This window comes from Macaca fascicularis, chromosome 14, assembly GCF_037993035.2.
Source record: "Macaca fascicularis isolate 582-1 chromosome 14, T2T-MFA8v1.1".
NCBI lineage: Eukaryota > Metazoa > Chordata > Mammalia > Primates > Cercopithecidae > Macaca > Macaca fascicularis.
In genome coordinates, this window is record NC_088388.1 from 3,669,148 (window position 1) to 3,689,502 (window position 20,355).

At 51.1% G+C, this 20,355-nt stretch overlaps 1 protein-coding gene across 7 annotated transcripts in view; it reads left to right on the forward strand.

The window, feature by feature from the left end:
- SHANK2 (SH3 and multiple ankyrin repeat domains 2) overlaps positions 1 to 20,355 on the forward strand; it is a 666,634-nt gene that overhangs the window by 136,005 nt on the left and 510,274 nt on the right. For all 7 annotated transcript variants that reach the window (XM_065527817.2, XM_074012927.1, XM_074012925.1 and 4 more), the window contains one exon: positions 10,487 to 10,603. In XM_065527817.2, coding sequence (XP_065383889.1) covers positions 10,487 to 10,603 — 117 coding nt within the window. The remainder of the gene's footprint in view (positions 1 to 10,486; positions 10,604 to 20,355) is intronic.

Sequence of the window (20,355 nt, forward strand, 5' to 3'; positions counted from 1 at the left end):
ATCATCCTCATCAGCCTGGCATTTACCCTGCCACGTGGCCCAGTAAATGCCACAGTGCAGGTCTCAAGTCTATCTCTAGCAGAGTCTCTTCCTTCTCAGGGGACCTCAGTCTTAAGGCCTTCAATGGATTGGATGGGACCCACTCCACATTATGGAGAATCATCTGCTTAACTCCACGTCTACTGATATTTATGTTTATATTTATATTTGAGATGGAGTCTCACTCTATTACCTGAGACCTGCGGTGGAGTGAGGTGATCTTGGCCCACTGCAACCTCTGCCTCCCAGGTACACGCGATTCTCTTGCCTCAGCCTCCCAAGTAGCTGGGATTACCGGCGTGCGCCACCATGCCCAGCTAATTTTGTATTTTTAGTAGAGACAGGGTTCACCATGTTGGCCAGGCTGGTCTCGAACTCCTGACCTCAAGTGATCTGCCTGCCTCAACCTCTCAAAGTGCTGGGATTCCAGGAGTGAGCCACCGCGCCTAGCCCAAAGTTTACTGATTTTGACAGCTGTCATTGACATCATTAAGACAGGAGCGCTCCTGGACGAGGAACGTTTAATTTCAGATTTCCTTTAATGAACGAACCTTTCCAGGTACATGACAGAGTCTTCTCTTTGTAAAAATGGCCAAATGTGGCCGGGCGCGGTGGCTCAAGCCTGTAATCCCAGCACTTTGGGAGGCCGAGACGGGCGGATCACGAGGTCAGGAGATCGAGACCGTCCTGGCTAACACGGCGAAACCCCGTCTCTACTAAAAAATACAAAAAACTAGCCGGGCGAGGTGGCGGGCACCTGTAGTCCCAGCTACTTGGGAGGCTGAGGCAGGAGAATGGCGTAAACCCAGGAGGTGGAGCTTGCAGTGAGCTGAGATCTGGCCACTACACTCCAGCCTGGGCGACAGAGCGAGACTCTGTCTCAAAAAAATAAAAATAAAAAAAAATAAAAAAAGAATGGCCAAATGTGTGTAGGACCCGTAGCAATTTGGGGGCATTCATTGTCCTGAGCTGCTTTAATTGCACTGTGATTCTATATCCTCAGAGCTGGTTACTTCTCGTTGCTGTTTCTCATATGAGTTCACAGGCCCAGAGAGGGCAGGTAATTTGCCCAAGGCCACGGAGCAAGCAGTCGGCTGAGCTGGGATCGCTCCCAGCCTGTCTCATACCAGAAACCTGGTTCTCTGGGCTGCCTGTAGGGTTCTCACATCCAAACCACTCACAGCACGTCTGTGGCAGAACAAATTATAGGGGCAGGTGGGTTTTCCTGGACTCACTGGGCTGTGCCTGGCTCTGTGCTCTCAGGAGAAGCACCTCTGAGCTCTCAGGCTGATGGGCTCTGCATTTAAAGTCTATGTCTCCGTTCTAGCACCTGGAGAATGGACAGCCCTGTCCCAGGGTTCTGGCTGTTCATGGTGTGGGAGAGCCTGCGTGGCCACAGCCAGGCCTGGTCACAGCTGCTACAGGTGCACTCCAGAGTTCCCCAGGTCGCTGCTTTCCCGTCATGGTCTCAGGCCGGGTGCATGTGGCCTAAGGACGCATTTCAGATCCACCTTCCACTTCATGCAGTGGGGATATGCCCCGTCCCCACAGGCTGATGTTAGAAGAGCCTTTTTTGAGCTCAGGCTTTCTGCAAATTATCTTAAAAGTTGTTATTCAAATTACCCTTTTTTTTTTTGGATTACCAAAAATATACCCTTGCATGATGGAAATCTTGGAAAATACAAAGAAGTATAAAGAAGCAGGTTAAGAAACACCCCAATGCATTCCCACAATCCAAGGACATCAGGGATCAGATTTGGGGGTATTCATTCTGTATTTTTAATTGGTGAAGACTTTTACATCCACCGTGCAACGTCACAGCACAGTGGCCCTGGCCAGAGCGGGTGTGGTCCTAGAGAGGATGCCGCTTGGTGAGGGATCCAGACACTGTGTTTCCACGTGCTGAACTCTGGTGCCTGCCTAGGGGCAGAGCCTGGCTCCCTCCCTCCCTCTCTGAGTTTGACTCAGTATCTTTGGGATGAGGGAATCTCCTCCTCATGCTGTCTGTTGGCCATACTCTGGCCTGGGTGTTATGCAGCCTGGGGTTGCAAACCCACCTCATCGCTCACTGGGTCACCCAGTGGTGCCCCACCCTCTCTGGGCTTGTGTGCTAATCTCTCAGGTTGGCTGAGTAATAATTTGCAGAGCTCTGGAGACAGCTAATGACAGAATTCACGTGAGGCACTTTCTGCAGTGCCCAGCACCGACCAGGTACTCAATAAATGTCCCCATCATTATTGTCATCATCTGTCCCCACATCATCATCCTCATTATCATCATGTGGTCACGTCCAACGTCATCATTAGAAGTAATGCATTAGGCTGGTGAGCATTAGAAATAATACGTTAGGCTGGGCACAGGGGCTCACACTATAGTCCCAGCACTTTGGGAGACTGAGGCAGGCAGATCACTTGAACCTAGGAGTTCAAAACCAGCCCAGCCAACAGGGCAAAACTTGTCTCTACCAAAAATACAAAAATTAGCGGGGTGTGGTGACACATACCTGTAATCCCAGCTACTTGGGAGGCTGAGGTGGGAGGATCACATGAGCCCTGAGGTGGAGGCTGCAGTGAGTCGAGATCGTGCCACTGCACTCCATCCAGCCTGGACAACCATAATGAGAGCCTGTTTCAGAAGGGGGAAAAAAACTAAATAATCTGTTGTATTCAGAGAGTGCCGACCACATCTGCTCCCAGCCCCTCGTTTGATTTTCCCCCATCGTGCGATGGGTGTGGCATCAGTCTGAATGTTGTTACTGGCTGCTATTTGTTATTTGTCGCATTTAAATGAAGAGTGTCAGCCTTAAAGAGAGAATTTCGGGCCACAGTGACTTCTCCCCTCCTCCTGCTCCAGGCTGCCCCCTGCCCATCCCTGGCCAGACGCCCTCAGCTCTCGAGCCTCTCCAGGCCCCATGGCGAGGGGACGGGCCCCCGATCCTCCCAGGCCTGTGGGAGGTTCTCTACTGGAGCCCCACGTTATGTCGTTCTGGGTCCAAGCATTCTGGTTACCGTCCCGCCAGGGTGGGACTGTGTGCAGCCCGGCGTGAGCTGCATGGTAGAGATGGGAGTCAATGTTTGACTGAAAAGTTAGCATTTAGGATGGGATGGAGTCACATGGGGTGTGGTCTTCCTTCAGATTGAGGTTTTTCTAGTGTACTATGGCTCCCACCGTGTCCAGGCGCTGAGGTAATCACTGTCCATCTAGGTACTGAGGTGACTGCTGTGTCCAGGCCCCAAGATGACCATTGCTTAGGCGCTGAGATGACCACTGTTCAGGCACTGCGGTGACCCTGTGTCCAAGCCTGGGCTTGGTCACAGAAAGCACAATGCCAGGTAGCACAGGAAGGACCAGTGTGAACAGCGGCCAGGTGGAGAGCCCGGGAGCTCCACAGTGCCAGCCGGGAGTGGCTCATTCTGGCCAGGGGAGGTGGGGGCTGTGTTGGAGCCAGACTGTGGTGCTGGCAGGTGACCCTCAGATCTGGGCAGGTGGCATGCGCTGGCCCTGGTGGTGGGGAGGTGTTGTGAACAGGATTCTGCCCCTTGGTGCTGGCATGTGCTTGGCAGCCTTGGAACTGTGGCCGAGCCTCACTGTGGGACGTGAGTACTGGCAGGTACTGCACCTTTCCAGGTGAACACCTCCAGGGTGTGAGAGTCTGGGGTCCCTGCCAGGTGGCAGGACCGGAGCGTGGGAGCCCCTCCCCATGTCACTCTGGACCCAGGGCTCAGTGTCTGCCCGTGGGCACGAGTGGCCGAGCCTCTGTGGCCCCGGTGTCTGGAGCCGCAGCAGTGAGCCGTGTTTCGGGGGATCTGCTCTGAATTGACCTGGGAGGTCAGTTCCGTATTCTGAGCCCCTCTTGCCTGGCAAGGTTCTGTTTGGAGAAGGAAGAGAGGCATCCTCTCTCTGAGCCTCCAGAAGGAATGAGGACCCTTGAGTCCCCGTCTCCCCAGTCAGCCCTGACTCCTCAGGGACGTGCGGGGAGCGGAGGAGAGGGGATGGGTGAAGACCCCGAGACCAGCACCCCACGCTCTGCACTTCGGCAGGTCCTCTGTCCTGCCCTGGTGACATAGGTGACATCTTTAAGAGACTTCATCTTTCCAAAAATCACATTATGAGAGCAATGGGCTCCGTGGGGAAGGTGGGCAAGGGCCGTAGCTTTATGTGGGAATGCCAGTCATCTCTCCTTTTGGAATTGAGCGTGGCGTCCTTTGTCTGTGATCATTTCAGGCTGAACAGCACACATTAGTAGACCCAAAGAGATTGTGTTCGCTGCATAGGGCTGCCGCCGCAAAGTTCCTCAAACAGTAGACATCATCTCACAGTTCTGGAGGCTGGAGTCCGAGATGAAGGTGTCCAGGGCTGGTTCCTCCTGAGGCCTCTCTCCTTGGCTTGCAGACACTGCCTTTTCCCTGCGTCCTCACAGGGTCATCCCTCTGTGTGTCTGTGTCCCCAGCTCCTCTTATAAGGATACCAGGCAGACGGGATTAGGGGCCCCCTAATGGTTTCATTTTAACTTAATTGCCTCTCGAAAGACCCTCTTCACATACAACCCCACGCGGAGGTGCTGGTGATGGGGACTCCAACTCATGAATGCTGTAGGGATGCAGTCCAGTCCGCAACACCAACAAAACTGAACTAGCCACTTGTGGTTTGCATCACAGCCCGTCCACTGCCTGCGTTCCTGCGTTCATTCAGGTGCCTTGGCCTCCTCGACTGCTGGGCCAGGAGGAAGACCAGAGCCAGCCTTTGAAAACCGTGGTATGCGGGGCCGCGGAGCAGCCGGTGGCTCAGGCCAGGCGAGGGGGTTTGCCTGTGTTTGGACAAGACGTTGTTTCTCTACTGACGGGCAGCCTGCTTCCTGACCCAGTGAGAGCTGACATGATGTGACTCTTGGTTGTGTGAGCTGTGGTGTCTCCACCTCATGTTACAAGGCATATGCTTTGGGAGAAATGCCTAAGTGTGGTTGGGAACAGTTCTCTTTGGGGCACAGAGCCAAGCAGAATTGGTAGGGGGTTTGTCTCAGCCGACCTGTGCTGCTTCCCTGCAGAGAGAGCAGTGACCTCCCCGCCGCTCCGGTTGCTGTGCTGGGCGTTGTACAACCCCAGGTGGCGCCGTTCCTCTTGCCATAGTTTGAGGGCCTGTAGATGTATCGCCAGTGTCCAGCAGGTGGCAGTAAAGGGCTTGAAGGAAGCAGCACCCTTTTTTCTCATTCACACCAAGTCTTGTGGTTGCACAGGGGCGGGTGGGACGCCAGGCATCGCTGGGCAAACAGAGTCTCGAGGGGAGCCATCTCCAGGTGCCCTTGTCCAGGCCTCAGCAGGAGATTCAGAGGCAGCAGACGTGGGTGGAGCCTCCCACACATGCATTTTCCGAAAAACGCCTCAGGAGAGTGGGTACGGGGAGCAGGTGTGAAGGACAGTGTTTTGTCTTTCGTTCCATTACTCTCCACCCTCCTATCACCCTCTCAGCTGTCTCTCAACAGCCAGAGGCCAGACACCCTTTTCAAAATAAGAAAAGGGGGTTAGTGTTGCTTCTCTTGGGGGAGGATGAATTCCTTCCTTTAACGCTTTGGTAGCTTTCAGTATCTTTGTGTCAAGCGAGTCCCTCCCTCCCTCCCTCCCTCCCTCCCTCCCTTCCTTCTTTATTTATTTATTTTTGAGACAGAGTCTCACTCTGTCGCCCAGGCTGGAGTGCAGTGGCATGATCTCGGCTCACTGCAAGCTCCAGCTCCCAGGTTCATGCCATTCTCCCGCCTCAGCCTCCCAAGTAGCTGGGATGACAGGCACCCACCACCACACCCGGCTAATTTTTTGTATTTTTTAGTAGAAACGGGGTTTCACCGTGTTAGCCAGGGTGGTCTTAGTCTCCTGACCTCGTGATCCGCCCATCTTGGCCTCCCAAAGTGCTGGGATTACAGGCATGACCCGCCACGCCTGGCCAATTCTTTATTTCTTTTTTATTTATGAGACGGAGTCTTGCTTTGTTGCCCAGGCTGGAGTGCAGTGGCACCATCTCAGCTCACTGCAACCTCCGCCTTCTGGGTTCACGCCATTCTCCTGCCTCAGCCTCCTGAGTAGCTGGGATTACAGGCACCCGCCACCATGCCCAGCTAATTTTTTGTGTTTTTGGTAGAGACAGGGTTTCATCATGTTAGCCAGGATGGTCTCAATCTCCTGACCTCATGATCCACCCATATTGGCCTCCCAAAGTGCTGGGATTACAGATGTGACCCACTGCGCCCAGCCTATTACTTTCTTTTTAAAATTGTAAATGACTATTTCCATTTCCAGCTTATAGAAGAGTTGCAAGAATAGTACAAGGATCTCCCATATGCCCTCCACGCGGAGAGCACATTTGAGTGGTGCTGGTGTCGCAGTAACGTCCCTGATAGAAGAGGATCCAGCCTGGGACCCTGCATGGAGCCTTTCCATCTGGGAGACTTCCTCTGGCTTCCCTTAATTCCCATGGCTGTGACCGTTTTGAAGATTTTGGGGTGGTCATTTTGCTGGGTTTGCTCGGTGTTTGCTCATGATAGGATCCAGTGTGTGCATTTGGCAGGAATGCCTTAGAAAGGATGCTGTGCTGTCAGCCTCACGTTCTCACAGGGACACATGGGGACCATTCGTCTGGTGCTCACCGTGAAGGTCACGCTGACCACCTGGTCAGGTGGGGTCTGCTGATTTTCTCCTCTTTGGATGCAGGGCAGGCGAGACCCAAAAAGGGGGCTTAGCCGGGGAGGACTCTTGGCTTCACCCAGCAAAGAATTCAAGGGCAGGATGGTGATGTTGGCAACCTTTATTGAAGCAGCTGTGAACAGCAGCAGAGAGCCTGCTCCTTGCAGAGCAGGGCTGTCCCAGAGGCAGTGTGCCCAGAGCAGCAGCTCAGAGGCCATGCTGCACTCACATTTATACCCACTTTTAATTACATGCAAATTATGGGACAGGTTCTGCAGGAATTGCCAGGAAAAGGGTGGTAACTTCTGAGTCATCAGGCCATTGCCAGGGAAGGGGGTGGTAACGGCTGGGTGTTGCCATGGCAACAGTAAACTGATGTGGCACAGGATGGGCGTGTCTTATGGAAAGCTGCTTCTGCCCCGCCCTGTGTTAGCTAGTGCTCCGTTTGATCCGGTGTCTGAGTCCCGCTTCCAGAGTCGAGTCCCACCTCCTGCCTTACTTTGCTCCTTTGTAATTAATAGATCTTTTTTGGTGATCTTTGAGGCTATGCAAAAATCTGTTTTCTCATACCCCTTTCACCTGACAGTTCTGGCATCCATTGGCCTTTCTTGCTGGAATTATTGCTATCATGGTTACTAAATGGAGATTTTTTTTTTAATCCTACTATTGCTTCTACATTTATTAGCTGGCTTTCTGTTGTAAAGAAAAGCTTTCTCTTCTTGTTTGTTTATTCATGTATTTACAACAAGGCAGACTTGCAGAGTTCTCTTTATTCAGGAGGTAATAATCCATTATTATTATCCCAGTTTTAGCTGGTGAGTGCCCCTCAGGATGGCTCGTGTGTCCTCGGGACACAGCCACATTGATTTTTTTTTTTTTTTTTTTTTTTTTACCATTTTCTTAATTTCTGGCACAACAAGTTATATCAGGCTCACCTTGCTCTTTTCCTGCCTCAGGAATCAGCTGTTTCTCCAAGGAGCCTGGTTCTTTTTAGTGTGGAGTGGTATTTAGAAGCCAAGGTGCAGGTGCTTGGGGTGCTGATGGCTGCTCGGCTGTTCCTGTCCCCCACCCTCTCGGTAGGCAGAGTTAGGGATGGGTAGACATGTGGGCATCCATATTCTAATTTTTATTAGTCTGTATATTAAAAATTGTGAGTTTCTACTGATACTCCCATTCCAAGCCAATGCCACAAGGCATGTTCTCATTTTCTCTTGTACTGTATTTGTAACTTCCTTCTTTGAAAGTGAGAGCGCAGCTCCCATTCCCCTTCTTGAGTGTCCTTGTGTGTGCAGAGTCCTGCGTGCAGCCATCTGTGGACCCGTCTGCCCACTATCTGGCTTGGTTCCCCCTCACCCCTTTGCATGGCAGCTGCATTTTCCTCAGCAGGCGCGAGCTCCGTGCCTCAACCACCAGGGGTTAAAACAGAAAGAAGAGACTAGCTGAAATGATGCTTGAAAAAAAAAAAATACTGCTAGTGCTAAGACTGTGGGATTCTCGGTGACTTTTGGTTTTTGTTCAGCACTTTCCTGTATTTCCCGGGTTTGTGTGTTATAAAGCAATGGACGTGGGAAAAGTGGAAAATGGAAGCATGCTCTTGGGAATACGCCTACGAGACGTCCGCCTGGAGTCAGCGGCTCCGTTTTCATCTCTTCCCGTTGAGCCTATTTTGCCCTTGCAAGGAAAGGGTGCTCTGGCACCATCTGACTGATGGAACTTACAAGCTCATAAATTCAGATTAACTGGGGGAAGGGGAATAATGAGTGTGGATTAATTGTTCAGTGTCTTTATGCTAACATTAGTTGTCTTTATTGACCACAGAGCAATTAAATTAAGCTGTAACAAAGTGTTGCCTCCCAGAAGTCCTTTGGGGAGTGCCAAATAGCCAGGGATCCTTCAGTTTCAGGAACGCAAATCCCAATGCAAATGGGTGGGTGAGGGGAGGGAATTATGCCTAATCGTTATGTCCCTGAAATTTCAGGGTCAGTTGTAGCTTAGAGGGGCTCAGACAGTGTCATCTTGGCTTTGTGCATGTCTCTCCCTGTCTCCCCTCTTTCTCTTTCTTTCCTTTCTTCCTCTCCCTGCCCCCGTCACACTTCCCTTCTGTGTTGAGGGTCCTAGCAGCTCCAGGGCTCTGTCACTTTTCTGCTCCCCACTCTGGAAGAAAGAAAGAACTTTTCCCCCATTAGTTCTGGTGAATGTTCTAGCTTGGGACATGGCAGCTTCTCTGAGGTCACATGGGCGTCCCTTATTGTGCCTGGGGAAATGGAACCTGATGGCTCCTGCCTGTGTTCTGTGCCTCTGCAGGAGCAGGGTGGGGAGGCCTTTCCCAGACCTCCGAGAGTGGAGCTGGGGTAGCCCCCAAAGGCAAACGCAGGTGCAGTTCCCAGAAGAAGGGGCTGTGGGGCCGGGCAGGTGACAGCAACGAGGTCTGCCACAGGGATCTACTTCATAAATTAATGAGATTTGTGGGAGGCACAGCAATGGTAAATGGAAATTTCTAGTGTCTTTTTTTTTTTTAAACAGCTCATCCAATTAATAGTTTCAATATCCTCCCTGTCATCTTTCCTCACCTTGCTGAGGTGTAGCTCTTTCTCATGGACCCTGAGAAGGTGAAATTCACCTCTATCTGTCTCAATTAGCAGTAGAGCAGGATTCATGAGAACCCCTTCCTGGGCTACCACAGCACGTACTGCTCTCAGCACCCCTTGGCTGCCTGGGGGTGAGACCTGTTAGGTCAGGACCCACTTTTCTCCAGGTCCAAGGTTGTGGCCACAATGTCGAGCAGTGCGTGGCTGGACAGAGGGCCCTCGTCACCTGCGCGGGGACCTCCCTGGCCCCTGTGAGCTTGGGTGGGGAGGGGCTGCGCTGGCTGACTCAGTGCCCGGCCTCATGTGAGGCCCTGTGGGGTTCTTTGTCTCACGTGATTCTCATCTGAACCCTGCGAGGGTTGAGGGTTGTTCCTGCCTACAGATGAGAATGCACGTAGGTGCCGAGGCGAAAGTTCTGACAAATGGTTCAGGCCTGGGTCTGTTTGACCCCCGGGCCCTGATGGTTCACAAGCCACACGTGTTGTAGTTCTCAGAGAGAAGTTGGTCATACTGCAGGGCTGCCCTACCCCTGTGTCCTGCAACTTACTTAGGAGCTGGACTGCATTAAAGCCATCGTTGGGCCGTCCATCGCACGTAGAAGGACAGGGCTCACTCCTGTGGATACAGCACAGGGAAGAGGCTGTGAAGGCCTCTCCTGGCCATCTCGTGCCGCCTCCCTGGAAGGGGGAGCTTGGGTAACCGAGGCCGGGGCTGAGCCTTCTGGTTTGCATCTCGTGGAGCTGGGCACTGAGGTTGAGAGAAAGACGTCCTGTACCTCTAGGCTCTAGGCCCCCGGATCAGGATGGAAGGAACTTTGAGGCTCCTTCCCAGACCCTCTGTCTCACAGCTGAGCACCAGTCCCCAGTCCCACCATGAAGGTCGTTCTCCCCGATCCACAGCCAGGGGTCTGGCGGTGCTTGCTGACGTCTTTGGAGCCCTTGCCCAGATGGTGGGTGGGGGGTTGGGGTCCGCCCAGGCCCTGCCCTGCCTTGGGGTTCTGGTGTAGCTCCAACCTGACAACCAATAGGTAACATCTGAAAAATTGTAACCCATAGTACTCAGCCTATGAGGAACTGGGGGAGGGACCTGTGCATTGAAGGATAAGCCGAGTGGCTGGTGTACTTTGTGTGTGCATGCGGCTGTCATGGCGGAGGGTTCCTGATTCACAGCCTGGGTTCTGCGTTTCAGGCCTGCAGGTACGGGCACGTGCAGCACCTGGAGCACCTGCTGTTCTATGGGGCAGACATGAGTGCCCAGAACGCCTCGGGGAACACGGCCTTGCACATCTGCGCCCTCTACAACCAGGTGAGTGCTGAGCATGCCTAAAGGAAATAATGTGGACAGAGGTCCATTTCCAAAACAGAGTGCCTTAGATTGGCTTAGGTCAGCAAACTACAAAAGAAACGAAATATACTAAGCCCTTGCTTAAATAGCCAATGCCTGCTTGTCAGCCTGTGCCCTTTAGTTGCCCTCACCCAAACCAAAAAAGTTTAAGATGAAAGTTTACTAGCCTGCAAAATAGCTCGCTTTGTCTGTTCTTGCCAGCCTGCCCAGCTACATGGGTCATAAATCAAATACTTAAAAAGCCCCTAAGCTAACTAATATTGCAACACATTGTGGGCTGCAACAAAATGCAACAAAGCAGGCCTTAAAAAAAGCACCCAAAGCTCCAACCCAACAGCCAATAGGCAACATCTGGAAAAGTCGTAACCCATAGTACTCAGCCTATGAGGAACTGGGGGAGGGATCTGTGCACTGAGGGATACACTGCTTGTTGAAACGGTGCTGGGTGTGCCTGCCCATCAGACACTTGATCTTACGAGACCATCAGTAAGAGTCTCACTTTCGCTGTTCTCCGGGTCTCTAAGTCCATTCTTTGGGTTTAAATGGGTAAGTTTGTTTCTCACACGCTGCAGTGGCATGCACCCCAGCCAGCCCTAATCCTGGGGGGCATCGGGAAGGCCTTGCAGGGGGCGTCTCAGGTCATCCTCACCTGCTGCCTCGGTGGGAACTGTTACCCTGTTGTAGAAGGGAGGAAACAGAGCCCCAGGAAAGCAAGGTGAGCATCGCGCTCGCACAGCTGGTGCCAGAACTGGGCGCAGGAATCAGGTCTGGTCAGTGCCGCGCCTCCGCACTGTCCGTGCTCCAGAAGATGCGCGAGGAGCCAGCCAGGCTGTCTCGTTCACACTCCGTAGCTGGGATGCAAACTCTGTTCAGTTCTGGAGTCAACCATCTACCCCGTCAGCAGGTCTCTGTGTGGAACATGGAGAGGGGCAGATCAGAGTCATGAGATGGGGAAGGACGTGGCAGACAAAGACTTAGGATAGTTCTGGTACCCCCACCAGGCATGCGTGGCACCATCACATGACAAAAGCAGGCCTTCCGGCCAGGTGCAGCAGCTCACACCTGTAATCCCAGTGCTTTGGGAGGCCAAGGGGAGGTGGATTACTTGATCTAGTTTGAGACTAGCCTGGGCAACATGGTGAGACCCCATCTCTACAAAAAATTTAAAAATTAGCCAGGTATGGTGGCATGTGGCTGTGGTCCCAGCTACTCAGGAGACTGAGGTGGGAGCATCACTTGAGCCTGGGGGTTTAAAGCTGCAGCAAGCCGAGATCATGCCACTGCACTCCAGCCTGGGTGACAGAGTGAAACCCTGTCACCAAAATATTTAAAAAGCCAGCCTGGCCAGGCATAGTGGCTCACTCCTGTAAGCCCAGCAATTTGGGAGGCTGAGGCAGGCAGATTGCTTGAGGTCAGAGTTCAAGACCAGCCTGGCCAACATGGTGAAACATTGTCACTATTGAAAATACAAAAATTAGCTGGGTGTAGTGGCACATGCCTGTAATCCCAGCTACTCGGGAGACGCTGAGGCAAGAGAATTGCATGAACCCGGGAGGTGGAGGTTGCATGAACGGAGATAGCGCCATTGCACTCCAGCCTGGGTGACAGAGTGAGACCCCATCTCAAAAAAAAAAAAAAAAAAAAAAAAAGCAAAGCCTTCCACCACTGCGTGAGACAGATATGCCCCAATGTGCCTTTTCATTCAATGGTAAAATACACATAACCAAAGTATGCCATTTTAACCACTTTTAAGTATGCAGTTCAGTGGCATTAAGTACATTTACATGGCTGTGCAACTGCCCGCCATTCATCTCTGGAACTCTCTTAATCTTGCAAAATTGAAACTCTGTCCCCATCAAACAGTAACTCTCCACTCTCTTCAGCCTCTGGCAACCCGCATTCTACTTTCTGTGCCTATAGATTTTCCTGTGGTAGAGACTTGATATGAGTAGGAGCATAAAGTGTTTGTGCTTTGGTATCTGGCTTATTTCACTGAGTGCAATGTTTTCGAGGTTTGTCCGTGCTGTAGCCTGTGTCGGAATTTTTGGCCCTTCCTTTTTAAGCTGAATAATATTTTTAAGCTAAATAATTGTGTGGATTGTGTACGTGGATATCTGTCAAGGGATGCTCGGGTGGTTTCCACCTTTTGGGTGTCGTGGATAACGCAGCCGTGAGCATAGATGTGCAAATATTTGTTCAAGGCCCTGTTTTCATTTCTTTCGGGGAAAAATACCCACAAGTGGAACCTTGATGTGAAAAAGCAAATCATCTTCACACTCTTCCCTGTAAGTACAAGTGTGAGAGCCGAGGATAGCAGGAAATGAATGTGTCTGGGAAACACTGAAGGCTCCGGGGATGTGAGCCCTGCCCTCTGGGAGGCTGAATCCTAAATGACAAGGCCAAGTGCCACCCTGCCCAGTGTGTGCACCGTGGCCTTATGGGGAGGTGAAGCAGCGGGGTGGGGGCCCCTGCTGGTCCCACAGGAGCGGGGAGCCGTGGGGGTCTAAGCGGTGGGGGCGGCCTGTGGAGTGGAGCTGGTGAGAAGGGGCCCTGGGCTCATGGGGCATAGGAGGGGTGCAGGCACTGCTTTAGGAGGACAGGGGGCTGTTTCTCTGTTTCCTAGGTGCTCAAAGTCAGGTTAATTCTTGGACATCACTATTGAAGGACTTCTCCTTTCCTGCCTTTTCTTTTCTCTTTCTCTGATTTCAAGGAACTTCAAATCTGGAGGGTGTTGAGATGCGGGTGCTACACTAAGCAGTAGAGCAGCGAGGGGTGGGAGGGGATGTGGCTCTTTGTCCTGGAGGAACAGAGGGAGATCTCAGAGGAGGAACTCTGCTGGATGCCCAGGGCTGTTTGTGCCGGGGTCCATCCTCTGCAGGCTGTCGGCATTCTCTTCCCATCCCAAAGCAGTACTCCCATCCTGTTGGCTCACAGTGGCCTCCAGGGTGAAATCTCAAGCCTCATCCTTTACCCAAGCCATTCCCCAGCCCTTCCATGGCTAGTCACCAGCCCAGGCCCCTCCAGCCACTCTGCTGGAGTCCCACTTTGCTTCTAGCTGTTCAATCTTCCTGGATTCTTTGCCCTGGAAAACTCCTATGCATCCTTCAAGACCCTATTCAGACTTCCTGCCCCTGAGTCAAGCCTTCTGCTAATGACTCCCTCACACAGTTGTGTATTTTTCTCTGCAGCCCTTTGCAAGACACAGCCAGGGCAGAATGTCCAGGACCAGGCAGTTACTATGCCTTCCTTGTTTTCTCTGCTGACGCTCCCTTCCCCTTGGGTCTACCTGAGAGGAAGCACGTGTGGATACCATCAGAGGCATAAGCCACCGTCTTTCATACCTGGCACAAGAAAACAGCCAGGCTGGCTGTGGTTGGGTAGCATTTCAGCTGAGCTGTGAGCAGCATTTTACAGAGCTGCTGGCTTCCTCCTCAAGGAAAGCACATTGATGTGGTTTGCATGCAGCTGTGTCCCTAGGTATGCCACGGCGTGTGGATGCTGAAATGTCTGTGTGAGTGTGGAGATTCGTTATTCAGCTGCATTAGAAAAACACATTATGAGGCTTGGCTGTGGTTGGTAAACACATCTGCACCAACATCTGCTTCCTAATTACTGCTTTGGATGGGAAAAACATTCCTTAATTTTCCCCAGTAGATTGCAAGCACATTTTATCTTGAAAACTCCAGAAAAGCCTGTTTTTTGTCACTTGAAATAATTGTGGACAAGATGGTATTTGAAAGTGTTGATGTTTCTTTCTGATTAGAAAAGGTTAACACATTTTGATGATCTGTATTGAGCTTGACTCGATATCACACCACACTCCACATGCCCCATATCTCTCCTTTGCCTCAGCTGCCGGCTCCAGGAGGGTCCCAAGCTGGCCGGGGCTCTCAGGACATCCTCTACCCACCTTGGGCCTCAGGTTAGCACAGGAGCCAGCTGCTTTTGCTATAAAGAGCAGGTTGGGGAATATTTTAGGCTTTGCGTGTTGCGTGAACTCTGTCGTAATGATTCAACTGCCGCTGTAGTGCAAAAGCAGCCATAGACAGTATGTAAATCAGAGTGTAGCCATGTTCCAATAAAACTTTATTTACAAAACAGGGAGTGGGCTGATTTGGCCTGCAGGCTATCCTTTGCTAAGCCTTGGAATGGAAGGCTGCATCTGCTCCTCTCCCCCACCTGTCTTATTGATGGATCCCCCTCCCCAGGACTGAGTGGCTTCTCCTGCAGCCAGGAAGCCTCTGGAGGTAGTGTGGAGAGCCGTCCCCTTCCGGGGGGACAGCTCTTCCAACTCCCGCCTGTGTGCCCCCTTTTCGGTCTGGGTAGAAATGCCTTAGCTGGCGCCCTTGGTTTTGATTCCCGGCCTTGCCTAGCCTCCAGGAGCCAATGGGCAGGGTCATAGGCTCTGGGCTGGTTGGCCCCTTGATCTCTGGCTACAATGTCAGTTGGAATGTCTATGAGTGGTCTAGGATCCAGCTTTGTGTATCCCTCATACTCATCCTTAGGGTTCTAGGGTGTCTTTAATCTCCTCCCTCATGCCCTCCTCAAACTCTTTGGAGTGTCCTACTGATGCAGTTAAAGAAGCTGGTCCAAACCACATCTCGTGTGATGCCAAGAGAGGCACAGCTTCATGTCTGCGTCTTCCAGTAAGTGACTGGGAGGAATGCAGAACCCCTACCTTTGTCCTGTAGGTACTGCGTGTTGTACTTGACCCAAAGCTGCTTTCCTTCCTGAGTCACCAGCTGAACACCTTGCTATACTCACTCCCCCTTGTCTACACACGTGTGAGACATGTGATTGCATTAGAGCAGGTACTCACGCAGGCAGCAGAAACCACTCTGGTAACTTTAAGCAGGAAGGGTGCCATACAGGGCGCACACACACAGGGCATGCAGGGAGTAGTGTTGAACAATAGACTGTTCAGGGGTGGGGCAGAGATGCCTTTGAATCAAGACAGGATTCAAGGAAAGGAGTCAGGAGGCAGCCCTGAGAAAGTGGAACAGTAATTCAAAGAGGCATGGTGGTCTGGGTTTCATCTGGGCTAGCCCATTGCCTTGCCTTGCTATGCTGTCCTGGACAACCGATTTTCTCTCTAGGGCCCTGAATTTACTCATCTGTAATGTGGGGATAATTATACCAAATTCACAGGGTTGCTAACGGACTAAAAATAGAAAACAAATATATGGTAATATGGTATTCCTGGAACATAATAGATGCTCAGTAAGTAGTGGCTGTAATGATAGCAGTGGTGTTGGTGGTGATGGTGAAGGTGGTGATGATGAAGGTGGTGATGGTGAGGCTGATGGTGATAATGATGAAGGTATTGATGATGAAGGCGATGGTGGTGGTGGCAATGATGAAAGTGGTGATGATGGTGGTGGCTGATAGTGATGGTGAAGGTGAAGATAGTGATGGTGCTGATGGTGGTGGTGATGGTGATGGTAACCATAAGTAGTGGTGATGGTGACGGTAACCATGGTGATGGTGATGGTCATGGTGACAGTGATGATGGTGATGGTGGTGGTTGATGGTGGTGGTGGTTGTGATGGTAATCATGGTGATGGTGATGATGGTGGTCATGGCGACAGTAATGGTGATGGTGGTGGTGGTTGATAGTGATGGTGCTGATGATGGTGGTGAGGGTGGTCATGGTGATAGTGATGGTAGTCATGGTGTTGGTGATGATGGTGGTGGTTGATAGTGATAATGGTGATGGTGGTAGTTGGTGGTGGTGGTGGTGATAGTAATCATGGTGATGGTGATGATGGTGGTCATGGTGACGATGATGGTGGTGGTTGATAGTGATGGTGCTGATGATGGTGGTGAGGGTGGTCATGGTGATAGTGATGGTAGTCATGGTGATGGTGATCATGGTGGTGGTTGATAGTGATGATGGTGATGGTGGTGGTGGTGGTGGTGATAGTAATCATGGTGATGGTGATGATGGTGGTCATGGCAACAGTAATGGTGATAATGGTGGTGGTTGATAGTGATGGTGCTGATGATGGCTGACCATGAGCATGGTCATGGTGATGGTGACGGCAACGCAGCAGAATAAATGAGGTTTCTAGCTGAGCTGTAACCTCCACATTGGAATTACCCAAAGAACCTGTGAATAGTACAGATGCCAGGCTTCTGTGAATAGTACAGATGCCAGCCCATAACCCAGAATCGCAGTGATGCCGAGGAATCTGCAGAGCAGCAGCTGGCTCCACTGTGAGACAGGACCAGCATAGCAGACTCCATGCCCATTAAGGTCTCTTTCCATTCTGCCCTCACAGAGCATGAGCCAAGTTACTGTGGCATCTAATGGTGGCTTGACAGGCCTTCTCCCTGAACATGGCCTGTGGTCACCAAATACACAGTCATGGTTGCAGTGTTCCCTTGTGGAGCTGGGGAACTTGTCAAGCAAAGGCATTTTATTTGCCTTCCCTAGATTTGCAGATTCTTCCAGTTACTTTGGATGAGTCTTATAGCCCTTGAGCTTTTCTGCTACAGACACTGGGGGTCAGGGTGCAGTGTTCTGTTGTCTAGGACTGTGCCAAGCATTGCTGGGCATTTAGGATTTAGTTTCTGGGCACTAAACAGCAGGAGTGTTTGTCACTCAGTTTGCCATTGAGACTACTTGTGTACATCACCCCCTCCCTCTTTCTACTTGTAGATTAAGTCATGGTACTAATGATGATGGCAGTGCTAATGGTAATGATAGTGACGGTGATCACGTTGATGGTGAGTGATGGCAGGTGATGGTGATGATGATTGTGATGATGGTGGTGATGGTGATGGTTGTGATGATGATGGTGATAGTTGTGATGATGCTGGTGATGATGTGGATGGTGATGTTGGTGATGGTGGTGGTGTTGAGGATGGTGGTGACAGTGATAATGATGATGGTCATACTGATGGCGAGTGATGCAGGTGATGGTGATGATTGTGATGGTGGTGATGCTGGTGATATTGATAGTGGTAGTGGTGGTGGTGGTGATGGTGATAGTGACAGTGGTCATATTGATGGTGAGTGATGGTGGTAGTGGTGGTATAATGGTGTTAGTGGTAGTGGTAATGATGGTGGTGATGGTGATGATGATTGTGATGATGGTGGTGATGGTGATGGTGGTTGTGATGATGATGGTGATGGTTGTGATGATGCTGGTGATGATGTGGATGGTGATGATGGTGATGGTGGTGGTGGTGAGATGATGGTGATGGTTCTGATGATGCTGGTGATGATGTGGATGGTGATGATGGTGATGGTGGTGGTGGTGAGAATGCTGGTGAGGATGGTGGTTACAGTGATAATGATGATGGTCATACTGATGGTGATGATTGTGATGGTGATGGTGGTGATGCTGGTGATATTGATGGTGATAGTGGTAGTGGTGGTGGTGATGATGGTGATGGTGATAGTGACAGTGGTCATACTGATGGTGAGTGATGGTGGTAGTGGTGATGATGATGGTGATAGTGGTAGTGGTGATGATGGTGGTGATGGTGATGATGATTGTGATGATGGTGGTGATGATGATGATGGTTGTGATGATGATGGTGATGGTTGTGATGATGCTGGTGATGATGTGGATGGTGATGATGGTGATGGTGGTGGTGGTGAGAATGCTGGTGAGGATGGTGGTTACAGTGATAATGATGATGGTCATACTGATGGTGAATGATGCAGGTGATGGTGATGATTGTGAATGTGATGGTGGTGATGCTGGTGATATTGATGGTTATAGTGGTAGTGGTGGTGGTGCTGATGGTGGAGATGGTGATAGTGACAGTGGTCATACTGATGGTGAGTGATGGTGGTAGTGGTGATGATGATGGTGATAGTGGTAGTGGTGATGATGGTGGTGATGGTGATGATGATTGTGATGATGGTGGTGATGATGATGATGGTTGTGATGATGATGGTGATGGTTGTGATGATGCTGGTGATGATGTGGATGGTGATGATGGTGATGGTGGTGGTGGTGAGAATGCTGGTGAGGATGGTGGTTACAGTGATAATGATGATGGTCATACTGATGGTGAATGATGCAGGTGATGGTGATGATTGTGAATGTGATGGTGGTGATGCCGGTGATATTGATGGTTATAGTGGTAGTGGTGGTGGTGCTGATGGTGGAGATGGTGATAGTGACAGTGGTCATATTGATGTTGAGTGATGGTGGTAGTGGTGATGATGGTGATAGTGGTAGTGGTGATGATGGTGGTGATGGTGGCGATGGTGATAGTGACGATGGCTTTATTGATGGTGACTGATGCAGGTGTTGGCGATGACGATGAGGATGGTGACGATGACAATGATGGTGATGCTGCTATTGACGATATTCCCGTAACACGCTTCTCGTTATTAAATCTAAAAGCACCCAGGTGTATGGATTGTTACATGTGCTTTATCAGTTTTAGGCAGGCCTTACTACCTCCACACTTGTAATAAAATACACTATGATCAGAATATTCTCTCTTCTTTTATGAAATCACCTAATTAGGGCTTTGATTATAAGTATCAAATTGTGTCTAATCTGTCAACCCCTCACCTCATCCTGGCTTTCGAAGAGCTCCAGAGGGAGGGGAGCAGCCTGGGGTTCATTTTTCTGCCCTGGATGACGAAGGAGTAAAGCAAGTTTTAAATATCAAAGGTTACTGGGCTAGGCCAATTTGTCTGGGAGGTAAAAATAATAAAATAAAAACCTGCCTCTCTTTGATACCAGTGCAAGCCAGGGTAGGAAGACGTCGTGTTTCCTGCTTGCGTCTCTGTGCTTGCTGGTGTCCCATGGAGCACCTCTCCACTCTGTGGCAGTTCCCATGGGACCACCATGGGGTGATAGCCCTCTGAGCACTGGGCATTGCGGGCGTGGGTCTCGCTGAGTGGAGATGGCATCCACACACCCTTTCCTTCACCTGCCCCAGCTTCGGTGGATGGTTTGGTTGACTTTCCCTTTATACAGGTCAGAAGATTCAGGAATGGTCAAAGTCCGCTCTGTTAGTAGACGGGGAAGCCAGGCTTCCAACCCACCCCTTGTGAATGCATTCCCATAACCCACTGACTGGGGAAGGGGCCTTTGTTGGGCATGGGTCAGGCAGAAGCACCCATGTCCATGGCAGTGAGGGATATACTCATGTTTACCCTGGACCTTACTTAGAGGCACAGCTCTTCAAGGGGAGGGCTGGTCTGAGGGACCAGGTTCTAGCCCTGCCCCGATGACACCAGCGTCCCAGCCACTTCCCCCGTGTTACTTATGCAGACATCTTAGTTGTTTTTACATTTATGGCTGCCCAAACAGCCTTATTTCAAAAGATAATTTAACCTGAAAACAAACTCCTGACTTACAGTTTGGAGTGTGCAGTAATTTGTGTCTGTGACATTTAAGTGAAGACAGCCTCAGTGCCGTTGAAAGGAAATGGCTTGACGGGGCCTGGAGCTTCCGAGTTAACATACCTCCCCCTCCAACTTCCACACTCACTGCTCATCTCCCCAGGAGAGCTCTGCACCCCCCCCCCGCCAACTTCCATACTCATTGCTCATCTCCCCGGGAGAGTCCCGCACCCACCCCCAACTTCCCCACTCACTGTATATCTTCCTGGGAGAGCTCTGCACCCCTCCGCGCAACTTCCCCACTCGCTGTACATCTTCCTGGGAGAGTTTTACACACCCTCCCCTAAGCTTCCCCCCTCACTGCTCATCTCCCCAGGAGAGTTCTGCACACATG